At 42.7% G+C, this 15,000-nt stretch overlaps 1 protein-coding gene across 1 annotated transcript in view; it reads right to left on the minus strand.

The window, feature by feature from the left end:
* The window catches only part of LOC138975762 (piwi-like protein 1), a 26,399-nt gene extending 16,298 nt beyond the window's left edge, over positions 1 to 10,101 (minus strand). The window contains exons 1-8 of the mRNA XM_070348513.1: positions 10,021 to 10,101; positions 8,537 to 8,852; positions 7,247 to 7,461; positions 6,696 to 6,820; positions 6,306 to 6,386; positions 5,676 to 5,870; positions 4,343 to 4,454; positions 3,392 to 3,515 (exon numbers count right to left, since the gene is read on the minus strand). Of these exons, the coding sequence (XP_070204614.1) occupies positions 3,392 to 3,515; positions 4,343 to 4,454; positions 5,676 to 5,870; positions 6,306 to 6,386; positions 6,696 to 6,820; positions 7,247 to 7,461; positions 8,537 to 8,852; positions 10,021 to 10,098 (1,246 nt within the window). The 5' untranslated portion in view covers positions 10,099 to 10,101. The remainder of the gene's footprint in view (positions 1 to 3,391; positions 3,516 to 4,342; positions 4,455 to 5,675; positions 5,871 to 6,305; positions 6,387 to 6,695; positions 6,821 to 7,246; positions 7,462 to 8,536; positions 8,853 to 10,020) is intronic.
* Between the last annotated feature and the right edge of the window lie 4,899 nt (positions 10,102 to 15,000).

Raw genomic sequence — 15,000 nt, forward strand, 5'->3', positions numbered from 1 at the left:
TATCCCACCTTGAAGCCAACAACATTCTGACAAATCTAAATCATGGCTTCCGATCCGGCTATTCCACAGAGACCCAGCTCCTGACAACAACAGAAGACCTGCTATCCTCATACGACCGGGGATGCCAAGTCGACATGGCCATCTTGGATTTTTCCAAAGCCTTCGATACGGTACCCCACGATCGTCTCCTCTACAAACTCAACAGCTACGGAATCTCCGGCTCCATCCTCGCCTGGCTCCAGACCTTCCTCACCCAACGAACCATGCAGGTAGTTGTGGAAGGCTCGACCTCCGCCCCAACCACTGTCGACTCTGGAGTCCCGCAAGGCACCGTGTTAGGGCCTCTTCTCTTCCTTTGCCACATCAACGACCTCCCGGATGCAGTCAAGTCCCAAGTGCGCCTCTTCGCAGATGACTGCCTCCTCTACAGGGAGATCGTTGACATCAGCGACCACATCGCCCTCCAGGAAGACCTGAAGAGCCTTGAATCCTGAGCAGAGAGATGGGGCATGCGCTTCAACGCTACAAAATGCTACGTCATGACCCTAGCACGGAAAACCCCTTCCTCCTACCTCTACTCCCTAGACAGCACCATCCTCAAGAGTGTACCCACGAACCCCTACCTTGGCATTCAGTTCTCTAACGACCTGAAATGGTCCACCCACATCAACTACATCTCTAAGAAAGCAAACAGCACCCTCGGATTCCTCCGCCGCAACCTGCGCCACTGCCCATCAAACTGCAGGCACAACGCCTACCTTGCCCTCATCCGCCCTCTTCTGGAGTACGGTGCCACCATCTGGGACCCATACCTTAAGCAGGACGTCGAGAGATTGGAGCGCATACAGCGGAACGCATCCCGCTTCATCTCTGGTGACTACAGAACCACGACTCCTGGCTTCGTCACTGGGCTCCTACACAAGCTTCAACTACCAACCCTCCAGGAACGTCGCGAACACCTGCGTCTAACCTCCTTCTACAAAGTGGTTGAGGGGCTGGAGCCGGCAATCCCGCCTGACAAGTTCCTGATCCCTCAAAAACCAGGACGCCTCATTCGTCCACGTCAATCTTCCAGAGACTATAGCACCTCAAACCCAGTAGACAACTACATCAGGAACAATAGCAGATGCTTCACCGTGCCACGCTGTAACACTGAGCAATACAGACATTCGGTTTTTTTCCAAAGACTGTAGTGGCCTGGAACCAATTAGATGAAGTAATTGTAACCTCGGCATCGACCGAGAGCTTCAAGTCGGCGCTGGCAGTAGCCAGACGACGATAAAGAATCAGCTGCGCACCCCCACTCCGCTGCATCAATGCCAGACATCTGGATGACTTGTCCCACAAGTGCAGCGTAACTTACAGATACAGATAGAGAGAATGGTGTTGAAAAGAAGAGATAAAATAAATCCTCAAGGCACTCACCATGCACTGACATCATACGAAAGCAGCCACACAAACACAGCACAGAGGCAGGTGTGCAGATGCTTTGTGAGAATAAGCGTTGAAAACCAGTTTGAATAAAAACCAGCAGATAGAGCGGGTACTACTTGTCATAATCATTCTTCTTGCCTGGCTTTATTGACTGCATGCCGATCTTGTGGCAGTGACTTTTCACTCTTCAGTTGGAAATACACTGAACACAACACCGCTCTCACTCTCCCTCACTGACAACCCTAAGCCCTGACAACTGATCCTTGGAAATTGTTTGGAAGAGTACACCTCTCTATTTCTCTCCAATGCTCTTCCTGCTGACATGCAGTGACACCGGACACCCCACTGAGTTTAGCTAACTACCCCCCACCCCTCTCTCTCTCCCTCCCCCTCTCTTATATAGCTCTATTCAAACAAGGCTAAATCACATACACAGCCCTCCTACCTGAACTTAAGTTCCCCATTCTGATATATTATTTTAGCAAGTTATTTGGCTAATAATTCTGTTTATGCTTCTAGTTAGTATTTATTTACTTATTCAGCCAGTTCTTTATTACATTATTTTGGCATTATCCAAAAGTCTGAAAAATATTTTACATAAATAAAAAACAAATAAGCCTACAAAACCGCTCCACTCCAACTATATTTCGCGTACACTATGGCAACAACCCCAACAAAATCTTTACTCCATCCCCATTTTGAAATATCGCAACAACAGACTTCCAGATCTATAACACGATCATATGTGTTCTCTGTTTGCATGTCTGTCCAGTGTCCTGTCCCCCCATAAAGCATATCAACTCTACCCAGGCTGTCCCAAGATAGGCCAATTGGTTCTAAGAGGACGTTAAAACTAATTATGATCACCCTCCCCCCTCTCTCTCTCCCTCCCCCCAGACTGCCGTCACGCTGTGGCCAGAGAGGTGTCACCGGCTAATTGAGGCCAGCTGCACTGTTCATTCAGAGCAAAACCAGTTGACTGTTTGACAAAGTAACACAACTGAAGGGTTCACATATTAGGTAACCGACTCACTGGTCAAGGCTGCGGGGAAACAAGAGGTTACACACTGACACGCGATGCTGAGAACGGTGGCCGATTTTTCACTCTCTTTCTCGGAGGGCCTTCATCGACTGTGGCTTCTGTTGCTTACGTCCAACAGACAAGAATAAAGAGCATAGTGCAGTTTCATGTTGGCATCTTCGCATTTGAAACCAAGAAAGTGCGTGTACTCAACTCCTGACCCAAATTAACCCCCTCCTGATGGGTACACGTGCACCCAAGTTAACAGAGACTGTTATCACGTCTTTGCCGCTGTGACCTTTGTACCAAGAGCCGGACTGCTCTGTTATCGATTTTGGTGTGGTGAAAATTTGACGATGGTCTGTCCGTACTTTGCAGGTATGACCTGCTGTTGGAACCGAAAATTAGTGTCCGTGACACGTTTTGCAGGTGTCCGTTTAAGGGGGGGCAAATATAGAAGGAAAACACTCCGTGCCGAGCAAATGTGTCCGTACATGTCAGGTGGCCGCTCACGCCGGGGGCCGTACATTGTAGGGACTGCTGTAATACCGTTATTACCCCGCAATTCATGCAGCCACACACTGCTTTCGGGGTGACTCTCTAGCCTTTCAATCTGTATGTAAGTACACCGTCACACACAAAATTGGCCATGCAATGTAATGACATGCAGCAAACAGTGTACCCTACAGGCTAATAAAACCTGTACATTTCAATCCAATGTAGGCCCTAGACAATTAAGTTTCAAATTCCTAACATTTCTTTGAATCTACTTTTAACGACTGTGTATGCAAGTGTCAGCCCACACACATCCAGACTATGTAGGTATCAAGCAACATCTAAACTCCAAACAAGCATAACTGCTACCTTCCACAACCACACATATAGTCTTCAAATAAATTCTGTGATAACTCAGATGTCAGGGCCTTCCAAGTTCACCTGTGATCGTGCACAGCTCGGGAAGCAGGTAGATCATTCCCACCTGTCCTCGACGAATGTCGCGCTTCTTGGGCTTGCTGACGAGCAGGGGCTGGGTCAAATCCCTGATGACTTTGTCGTGTTGCTAGGGACACAAATAACATTACAGCACATCCCCAAACTGAACTGATCAGGATCGCCGTGTCATCTTAGATACTCTCAGCTACAGTTCAACATGCCTTGGTAATAAAAGAAGGAACCTTTCAAGTGTGTTCTATACTGAAGTGGCAAAGCAAAGCCTGGTCTAATTTCTCAGTCATCAGCACAGCAGACTAAGCACAAGCTGCAGCAGACTGTATTTTGTCTCACTGAGCTATCACATGTTTGAAAACATGTCTAGTTTCACGGCAAGAACATATCAAACTAAGCAATATCTTTTTTCACACGAGCTGGATTAAATATTACATAAAAAAAATAATTATTTGCAGTAGGCTACATGTAGTGTATTTGTTGTTTTAGTGATAATGTGATAATGTATACTGTATAAACATCTAGGGCTGTTTTTCAGTATTGTTGATAACATGTTCTGTTTGATTAAGGGTATTCAGCTGGTATTTCCTTGTTTTCACTACCTATTTTATTCATGTTTTTATTATTTAGTTAGTGGAAGAATCTTTTGTAATGTATGTTTGATGGTGTATGCTTTTAATTAAGCGTTGCTGACTGAATGTAAATGTAAATGCTTGTATAACTGTGTTTTAATTTTAAACGTGTCAAACGCAAAGAGCATAATTGTAAAGTTATGATGTTGCGCTATATAAATGCTCATTTATTATTATTATAGGCTTTTTTTGCAGGCAGGTAGTGTGCACGCCCTATGGCTTTTGTGTAACGAACTGGTCAAAATGTCACAATGAGTGTTATAAACCCAACCAACCCCTAAAACCTTTTCATGCAACACATCTGTCTCACCTGATGGTAGTAGTCCACATAAGACTTGGGGGCCCCATCACGCATGTCAAAGGTGTCTGAGGGATTCTTCTTCCAGTCAATGTCATCCACTCTGTAGGTCTTGTTGTTGTACCTACACAACAGTTTGCACATGCTTTACAGCAGCTAAACAACATGCACCGTTCAACACAAGGAAAAGAATACTGTACAAGGATTGAAACATTTGAATAAAGAAGAAAAGGTGCTGTACAAGAACATAGCCAGACATGAACCCATTCTTTCTCCCGAAAGCGGCGTATGGCTGCCCGAATGGCGGGGTAAAAACGGCCGCCCATACACGTAAAAACCCACTCGTGCAAAACCATGAGTGAACGTGGGAGTTTCATCCCATGATCAAAGAAGAAGAACACACACTTAATGGATGCCACTTTAAGACAATGGAATCTCCTGTTGTTGTTTTTGTTTGTTTGTTTTTTGTTTTTAATTCCAAACCAGACCATCTCTTTTTACATCCCTGTACATGTACTTCATGAGATAAAAATGTATTTCACTTACTAATGCTGATGGGGTCTATGTCGACCAAAAGAGTGAGATTCCCTGTAGGTGGACTTCCTGTAGGGTCAGGGAATCCCACAATGTGGAGTTCCTGTAAGGAAGTAGGATACCGCTCGATCTCGTGTGCCAAGCGCGTGACTGCCGTAAACCGATTTGAGTTACCTTAGCGTTACTTCTCCTTCCACAATTGCGGTTCCACAGGAAACTCTGTTAGAATTCCTAAATTCGCGTGCAGTATCTCGTTATTACGAGTAATTTATTTCAGCTGTGTTTTCTTTCATTCAGTTATCGATAGGCCTATAAAACTTTTCTCAAATCAAAATTGCAACCCATACTCAAATTTTTTAAGAAATACAAAAACTAACAACTCGAAAAACTCGTCGCGATATAACCTTCGTGGTTGAAAACGACGTTAAACACCAAATAAAGAAAGAAACTCGAAAAACATCAAATTCTACCGATGTCGCTAAGCCGCATCACGTGACTTTCAGCGAGATCGGCGAAACGCTTACAGGAATCCCCCTTACAGGAAGTCCACCTACAGGGAATCCCACTCTTTTGGTCGACATAGACCCCATCTGCCTTACTAATGGTACATCGGTAGCTTTTCAAATCAAAACGATCAACCAATATGTTCTCATCTCTCCACTTAAAACCGCTTTTTGCCATTAGAGTTATGAATCAATACCAAAAATCAATGTTTAGCCAATTTCCCCCCATCAATTGTAACGACACTGTCAATTCAATGAGTTTGACGACTCCTTCACACACACACACAAAACTAAACAAAATCACGTACAGCGTCATGACGATGGTGCCGACAACCTCTCTGGTAGCAAGTGCGTGAAAGTTCTGCTTGTTGTGGCGCCAGATCTTGTTCATGACGTCCAGCACAGTCTCCATGCGCAGAATCTTGTGAGCAATGTCGATCTCCAGCAGAACGTCGTGCTCGTACTGCAGAATGGAAGTCTGGAAACCAGGGATCACCTCCAGGCTAATAACGGAAAAACAAATTATGGTTTATCTCTTGCCAGCTCTGAAGTACAGCTCAATAAAAGAGTATCCACAGATGTACACGTGGGGAAAAACGGACGTTCACACTTTTTAAATAAACATTAAGTAAGTACAGTGATAGAAAATCTGCACAATTTAGCAAAACAGACATTCACAATTTCCAAATAAAAAAGAATTAAGGTCAGAAATAGAAAATATGCAGATTTTAGCAAACACACACTCGATTAAGTTCCAGACAAAAGTGACACTTATTATAAAAATGCCTCACCTATTCTCAATTCTATTACTGCATTAGGAATCATGAAAAAACTAAATCTTTTATCATTCAGCATGCATGCACTTCCTTACACATAGTAAGAGTATGAGATATAAATAAATACTGTTGAAACTGTGTTTCTCTTAACAGACTACTTACAAGTGCTTCTCTACTTTGATGGAGTTGTTCAGATTGAAATAGTGCCTGCTAATTTGGCTCATCCCCATGAGCCCCAGTACACTGAAAGTGAAAGAAAAGTACAACGCAAAAGTGAATTCTTTGGGAACAATTTTGTTCATGAATTAAAAATCACGACTTAGTGCAGATGAGAAGAAACAAGAGGAAAAACAAAGGACAAGACGGAAAGGAGGACCATAAAAAGGAACAGCACAGTCATTTAACCAAGAATCTACTCTTCTCGCAAAAGACACAAACCTTTTCACCATTGCATAATCGTCAAATCATTTGGTATTTAACAAAAACTAGTTATCTTACAACTTGTGAAGCTTATCTTTAGGAGAGAGAAGACGGGCTAAAAGGAAAACCTACCGCCTCCAGATGATGTTCATCACCTGCAACGTCTGTGTAGTGCCAGGAGGTACTTCACAGGTCAGCGCGATCTTGATCTTGATCACAGCATTGTCATGCCTCCGCCACGAGTTCAACTCTGTTACCTTTGGCAGGGAAACAGACAATGACGATGTCAGAATGACAAGAAATGTGAAGAATTTGCAAAACAAATTCTAAACATCACCATGTAGCCCACCAATTGCCCCATCTAACTGTCAACGACACACAACACTGATGCCAGTTTGCAGACCATCCCGCTCAACCACAACCACATCAGCTACCATTTTAAACGGCTGACGATCAAGCATGCCCTGAAACAATCGATAGCAGTTTGTGTTTGCTTACCGACAGCACTAAACTAAAACATTCAATAATGCAAAACGGAATGCAACAATGACACACACACACACACACACACACACACACACACACACACACACACACACACACACACACACACACACACACACACACACAAAGAGCCTGGACCCCAAATTCACCATGCAATGATTTTTTTTAAATACACACACCTTGTCCGGTAGCTTGTGCGGAAGATATAGAATCATTCCGTCAAAGGCACGCACATCCCCCAGCACTTCAGAGTGGCTTGCAAGTAGTGCTCCTCTGATTTTTTTGTTTTCGACAGGTGGCAAGTAGTCAACATGGTATTGGTACAGTCTCCAGTCCCGAGCGTAGTTCAGCTTGAAGAAGTTTCCTTTCAACATTATTTCCGTACCAGCTGTGCCTGCAAAGCAAAGAAAAAATACTACCGTGGGAACACATTCTACAGACAAAGCGTGCCCAAATCCACAACAAAACCTTCACTTCCAGAATTTGCTTGAATGAGAAACTTCTGGTAGTTTACGTTTTTCCATTTTTATTTTAAAGCACCAGGGGCGGATCCAGGGGGTGTTTCCGGACCCCCCCCTCCCCCCCGCCGGCCTAACAAATTGAGAATAAAGAAAAACTGATGGGTCAGATTGCACCAGATTGCTCCATTGTCCTTGATTTTCAAAAAAATTTTCCCCGGGGGTTTGCCCCCGAATCCCCCATAGAAGCCGGCCTTTGTCTTCTAAAATACGGTTTTGGAAAGTAGTTGGGTAATTTGGTTGCTGAGGTTGCACCAGATCGATCAAGTTTTTTTGCTCAGAGTGCACCAGATTGTTCCATTTTCCATGTTTTTATCAACACTTTCCGGAGCCCCCGAAGAGGTTCGAACGCTTTGCGCCCTCAACTAAACGCTTCTCACGTCGTCAAATTGTCCCTAAAAAAAATTTGGACCCCCCCCCCCCCCCTACCCTAAAATTGATGTGATCCGCCCCTGAGCACACTCACTCACACACAAAGAAATCTTTAACCAATCAGTTGTACCATTTTGTACTGCATTCGACTGTTTTCTTATATCAAAATAAATATACAACCCTGTCACTATATACGCATTTTTTTGACTGATTGTGGGGATCTTTTCTTGCTACTTTTAGGTAATACATGTACCACTTTACCATGCTTCAAGGGCGATCATCAAGAATGCAAAACTGACGTAGTCTGGAAAACAATACATTTGTATGCAATACACAGATGAAAAATGGCTTTGCTGCTTATTCCCCCACCTGCCATCTTAAGATTGCAAAGCTTCATCTCCTGTTGAGTGTAGATCTTCTTTTCAACAACAGCGTGTATTCTACGACCGCCTGACCACACATCACGACAACTTCTATCGTTCCTCCATAGCCAAAAATCTCCCAACACATACACAAAGAGGAGCATAACTTATCTAGCAGGGAAAGGCAGAAGACCAAGTGGACAAAAAAGACTCTTACCCATCTTGGTAGTGACATGATCAGGCCTGTAGGTGCCATTGTCATACTCAGACCGCCAACGCCGGGGGCCTCTATCCTGATCCACACCCATGGCGGCCATCTCTGCCGTCGGTGGTTCATCGCCAGCACCACCATTGCCTGGTCGCTGAGGCTTTCCTGACCCTCGGTAGCTGGCTCGACCACTGCCTCCAACTGGCCCGGCCCCCTCTTGTGGGGGAGCTGCCCCCTGCGGTGCAGGTACTTGCTGCTGTGATGGCGGCGGTGCTGACGCCCCTGGTGGGGGCCCAGCTGCTGCCGGCGGTGGCTGTGCTGGAGCCTGAGGTCATACAAAGGCGTTGTTACAACTCAGTATTCAATGTCAAAACGCTTTCCTTTCAGTGTAAACCCCCCTTTTATCTGTCTAGGCTCTTGCATGAGACAAGCCATCCTCCCACTTTAAAAACACATCCAAGTCTTGACCTTGGCTACTTCCTGTGCAGACGGAGAATTTGTTTATGGAATTGTTTTAAATTACAGACAAGACACCAATGTGGGTGAAAAAATTACCCGATAAAAAAAACCTGTACATTATGAAGAAGGGTAAAAGCAGAACGATGCTCTTGTCACATGTAGCCTTGGCAGATCTATGGGGGGGGGGGGGGGGGGTAACAAAGTAGGAAAACACAAGTACACACAGAGCACACATATTTCCACTCTGTATTCTTCCTTTGATGTGCGGCTTATTTTCATTCTTCGACCGTTTGTTACCGGTATACTTTTTTAATTTTGGTGCGCCCTATCGGCCCCCTGCGCCCAATGGGTGACTGGATTACAATTTTGTTTAAAAAGAAGGGGGTGCGCCTTATGCGCTGTAGCGCCTTGTAACCCGGAAAGTACGGTAGAAGGGACAAGAACGGACAAAGTGATACTGAACAGTGGTTGCACTCAGTGACCTGAAGATTTCAAGTCAACAAGACAGAGCCAACTTGACAGCACCACTTACCAAGCAAGCAACGCCAATTCCGCACCATAGAATAGATGCCATAAAGCCAACTTGTCCGTCGCGATATAACCTTCGTGGTTGAAAACGACGTTAAACACCAAATAAAGAAAGAAAGCCAACTTGTCAGCTCAATACACGCACATGCACCAAAGACCAAGTCCTGGCAATGACTAGTGTTCTAAAAAGGTACCTTCCATGATCAGTTTATATGTTTGTAGTAAGTGGATTTTCAAGGCATTGCACACATAATAACAATCACTTATTGATCACCCCTTCTCACCAGAGCTCACGGCAATGTACAATAGCAAAACGGACACACAGAGACAGACAGATACAACACACCCACACTGACATGATAAAATCCAATTAATACAGAGAATATCGGACTAGATGTCCTTGATGTAGGCTACCATTCATCACAATAATGTGTTCAGCTTCAAGGGGGATATTCGTAATATGTTTAATAATACATGAACAGAAAAGAGTGAATCAAAGTTCTTACCCCTGACTCAGAACCCGGCCTCTGGGCAGCTGCCTCTCGGACGCGGCCCCTTGCTCTTCCTCTTGCCCTACCAGTCATTGTTCCTGTTACAAAACACACACACACACACACACACACACACACACACACACACACACACACACACACACACACACACACTGAATAATGCCGCAAATCAAAACTCGAGAGGAACAACCTGTCAGGGCTATGTTCCACAGACTGGTAAACAATGTAACAACTGTTAGTGCTACCAGAGTCCCTCCCCCTATACTGTCAAACTTTGATACCGATATTCCAAGCACATCAAAAATGGCGTATTTTGACGGCATGATTCACTTTCAACAGTCCAAACGGTGACTTAAACTGAACGATAACGGAAATTTTTTTCATTAGAAAGTTTGTTTTGTGTCTTACCCAAGAGGGCCTACACATTTCGTTTAAATCCTCAACGCAGTCCGGCTGACTTAGCGTGTGAAAGAGAGCAACCGCAATCCTGGAAAACAGCAAGAAATCATGCTTTGCCCCAGAGACAAAAGTGACATGCATGCAACTTTGTATGCTTATAAGCGCGGGATGGTGCCACTACATGTGTGCCAAGTTTAAGAAATATTTGTTTACGGGATCAAAAGATATATTCGTATGAAAAGATGTAAAAAAAATACTGTCCCTGGTGTCTTTCCCGCAATTTTGTGTAAAGGACACTTTCTCTAATTTTGTTTCCGGTCCTCCGATAGGACGCATAAAGCCTTTACAGACTATGAACAACTTGCTCATATCTTTTGTAGAAAAGAACTGTTCACGTGTTTTGAAAACGGCTTTGCTTTAAAACAAAGAAGTAAAGAAGACAAAGAATCGAAAAGACAGAAGAATGAAAACATGACGTCACATCATTAAACACAAGATATGGCGTCATATAGAGGCATCACTGAGTCAGTTTTTGTCATCGTCGTCTCTAGGATGGCAAGACACAATCTAACTCTTGCTGTTCTGAATGAGACGATTGAAATGCTACTGATTGGAGCTGTAGAGATGGACATCGCCAGATGTTTTGGTGTTTGTATAGTCTCGACGTCATAACGGCCCACAGAGAACCGTTATCTGTCTGTTGTAACACAGAGAGAACGCTTTTTTGTTGTAAATCGTGAGAATCAAGCTAAGGGGACAGTCACACAAATGCAACAAGTAAAACTAATTGTGGCTCTCCGAAGTTCTGTTTTACACCATACACACACACACACACACACACACACAAACAAACACGTAGTCTCAGACAGACAGACAGACAGATGCATAAACACACGCGCTTGCACACACTAACACCCCAGACACATTTCAAAAACAACAATACTAATAGCAGATCTTAAACAAGTCGCGTAAGGCAAAATTACTACATTTAGTCAAGCTGTGGAACTGACAGAATGAAACTGAACGTACTGCATTTTTCACAATGACCGTATATAGTCCGCCGCTTATGCATAACGGAGTGAAACTGAAATAGTGTAAAGCCGAGCGGTCTTAGCTTCACATTAACTCTAACTGTCTGTGTCTGTGTCTTAGATGTTATACGTGTGTGAAGGTCATTTGTCAGGATGGCAATCACACGACAGGACAAACAGACACACAGAATATAAACTCAAGAAGAGGCAGGTAAAGTTCAAAATTGTATTGAATCAAAACAAATCATAAAAACAACTCAATACAAGGCGTTGGTTCTTTTCAGAAAATATATCTGTACATTGGTTCACTCTATTCCTGTAATTTTCCTACTCCTTACAAAAATATTCTAAGTCCAAAAATGGCTGAAAATTTGGGCATGACCCGTAGGTACCCTCAGCAAAATACGCTACTGAAAGCAATATCCTATGTCCTAAAATGGCCGAAAATTTGGGCAGAGGTTCGGGGCCTGAGTAAAAATAAAGTAAAAGAGTAAAGCGACACCACTTTACTCGCCGTGTGGTAACCTGGGACTGCGGAACGTTTGTTTTTAACCCTGTCAGTTCAGTCTACAGGGCGGAGTTCGGTATACCATTTAGACACTTAAGCCAGGTTGGTTGCTCAGACTCCGGAGGACAGTTTTAGAGATAACAACAAATACTTTGTACTAGGTTGGGAACCTCCCACAACCGTTCGGTACTAAGGTTGCCTCCCACAACCTTTTCCACAGGTACAGAAGCAATGTACCATTTAGACACTTAAGCCAGGTTGGTTGCCAAGACTCCCCCGAACCTTGAGAACTAACAGCTTATAGTGACTGTCCCTGACGTCACCGCTAAAGAACCAATGAAAACGTCGCTCTGGGACCACAGAACAAAATGGGGAGGGAGGGGGGAGAGTCAGTTTCGAGGCTGCTGTCAGCTTCCATAGAAGCTACAGTTAAAATCCCTCAAAAATACACAAAAACTCCTGTACAAACAAAACTACATCAAAAACGCTTTTAAGAAATACATCAATAAAATGGAGATTCTACGACGCATCATTTGATACCAAACACTCATAGGTTATCAACACTGAACAAAGTGCAAAACCTCTGACTATTATCTCGCAAGATAGTCATGTCACACCAAAAACGTATGCAGTTACAAGTTAACCACAATCAAACACAGGGTATATTCAACAGGCTTCTCATATGTAGATGATAAACATAAAATCTACATTCTACTAAACAAATGAATACAGACTATATTGAATACATGGGTAAAAGAAAGAATGATATACATGTAAAAGCTACATAAAAGACGAAAGAGAGAGAGAGAGAGAGAGAGAGAGAGAGAGAGAGAGAGAGAGAGAGAGAGAGAGAGAGAGAGAGAGAGAGAGAGAGAGAGTGTGTGTGTGTGTGTGTGTGTGTGTGTGTGTGTGTGTGTGTGTGTTCGTCTGTGTGTACCAAATATTATTCAACATAGAAGTAAAGAATCAGATCAAACAGGAAAGGAGGGTTGGGGAGGGAGGGAGAAAGGTGAGAGTTGGATGTCGAAAAACAATGCTCGGTTTCTAGGCTGGCGGCACATGCAAAAACAAAGCCGTAGCGAGTTAGTGACCTAGGGTTCATATCCCGTCAGTCAAGCCGGCGCCATGTGTCAAAACCAATTAAACAATAAAAAAGTACTGTATCATACCTATCTCCGAACATTTACTAAACAAAAGAACAAATATGATTTTAGGGTGTGAATCTTAATTCCACACAGTTTCAATACTAATCTTAGATAATATATTCTGCTCTCTACGCCTTCTCTTCCTCTTCACTCTATGAACTTTAAGAAGAAAATCGCATATGGAGAAAAGACAAAAAAAATATTCCTGTAGTCGCTTTTCTCCACAATAGCACGCTTTACTGTACCTCTCTTCGTTTTAACTTTCTGAGCGTGTTTTTAATCCAAACATATCATATCTATATGTTTTTGGAATCAGGAACCGACAAGGAATAAGATGAAATTATTTTTTAAATCGATTTCGGAAATTTATTTTTTATCATAATGTTTATATTTTTAATTTTCAGAGCTTGTTTTTAATCCAAATATAACATATTTATATGTTTTTGGAATCAGGAAATGATGTAGAATAAGATGAACGTAAATTTGGATCGTTGTATATAAAAAAAATTATTACAATTTTCAGATTTTTAATGACCAAAGTCATTAATTAATTTTTAAGCCACCAAGCTGAAATGCAATACCGAAGTCTGGCCTTCGTCGAAAATTGCTTTACAAAAATTTCAATCAATTCGATTGAAAAATGAGGGTGTGACAGTGCCGCCTCAACTTTTACAAAAAGCCGGATATGACGCGACGTCATCAAAAGTATTTATCGAAAAAAGAAAAAAAAACCTCCGGGGATATCATTCCCAGGAACTCTCATGTCAAATTTCATAAAGATCGGTTCAGTAGTTTGGTCTGAATCGCTCTACACACACACACGCACAAACAGACAGACAGACAGACAGACAGACAGACAGACAGACAGACACACACACACACACCACACACACACACACACATACACCACGACCCTCGTCTCGATTCCCCCTCTATGTTAAAACATTTAGTCAAAACTTGACTAAATGTAAACAAGTCGCGTAAGGCGAAAATACAACATTTAGTCAAGTAGCTGTCGAACTCACAGAATGAAACTGAACGCAATGCAACGCAGCAAGACCGTATACTCGTAGCATCGTCAGTCCATCGCGCACGGCAAAGGCAGTGAAATTGACAAGAAGAGCGGGGTAGTACTTGCGCTGAGAAGGATAGCACGCTTTTCTGTACCACTCTTCGTTTGAACTTTCTGAGCGTGTTTTTAATCCAAACATATCATATCTATATGTTTTTGGAATCAGGAACCGACAAGGAATAAGATTCTTCTTCTTCTGCGTTCGATGTTAATATGTTAAAAAGGAATAAGATGAAAGTGCTTTTAAATTGATTTGGACAATTTAATTTTGATAATAATTTTTATATTTTTAATTTTCAGAGCTTGTTTTTAATCCAAATATAACATATGTATATATTTTTGGAATCAGAAAATGATGGGGAATAAGATGAACGTAAATTTGGATCGTTTTATAAAAAAAATATTTTTTTTTACAATTTTCAGATTTTTAATGACCAAAGTCATTAATTAATTTTTAAGCCACCAAGCTGAAATGCAATACCGAAGTCCGGGCTTCGTCGAAGATTACTTGACCAAAATTTCAACCAATTTGGTTGAAAAATGAGAGCGTGACAGTGCCGCCTCAACTTTCACGAAAAGCCGGATATGACGTCATAAAAGACATTTATCGAAAAAATGAAAAAAACGTCTGGGGATTTCATACCCAGGAACTCTCATGTCAAATTTCATAAAGATCGGTCAAGTAGTTTAGTCTGAATCGCTCTACAGACACACACAGACAGACACAGCACACACGCACGCACATACACCACGACCCTCGTCTCGATTCCCCCCTCTACGTTAAAACATTTAGTCAAAACTTGACTAAATGTAAAAAAG

Source organism: Littorina saxatilis, linkage group LG9 (genome assembly GCF_037325665.1).
Source record: "Littorina saxatilis isolate snail1 linkage group LG9, US_GU_Lsax_2.0, whole genome shotgun sequence".
In the NCBI taxonomy this organism is placed as follows: domain Eukaryota; kingdom Metazoa; phylum Mollusca; class Gastropoda; order Littorinimorpha; family Littorinidae; genus Littorina; species Littorina saxatilis.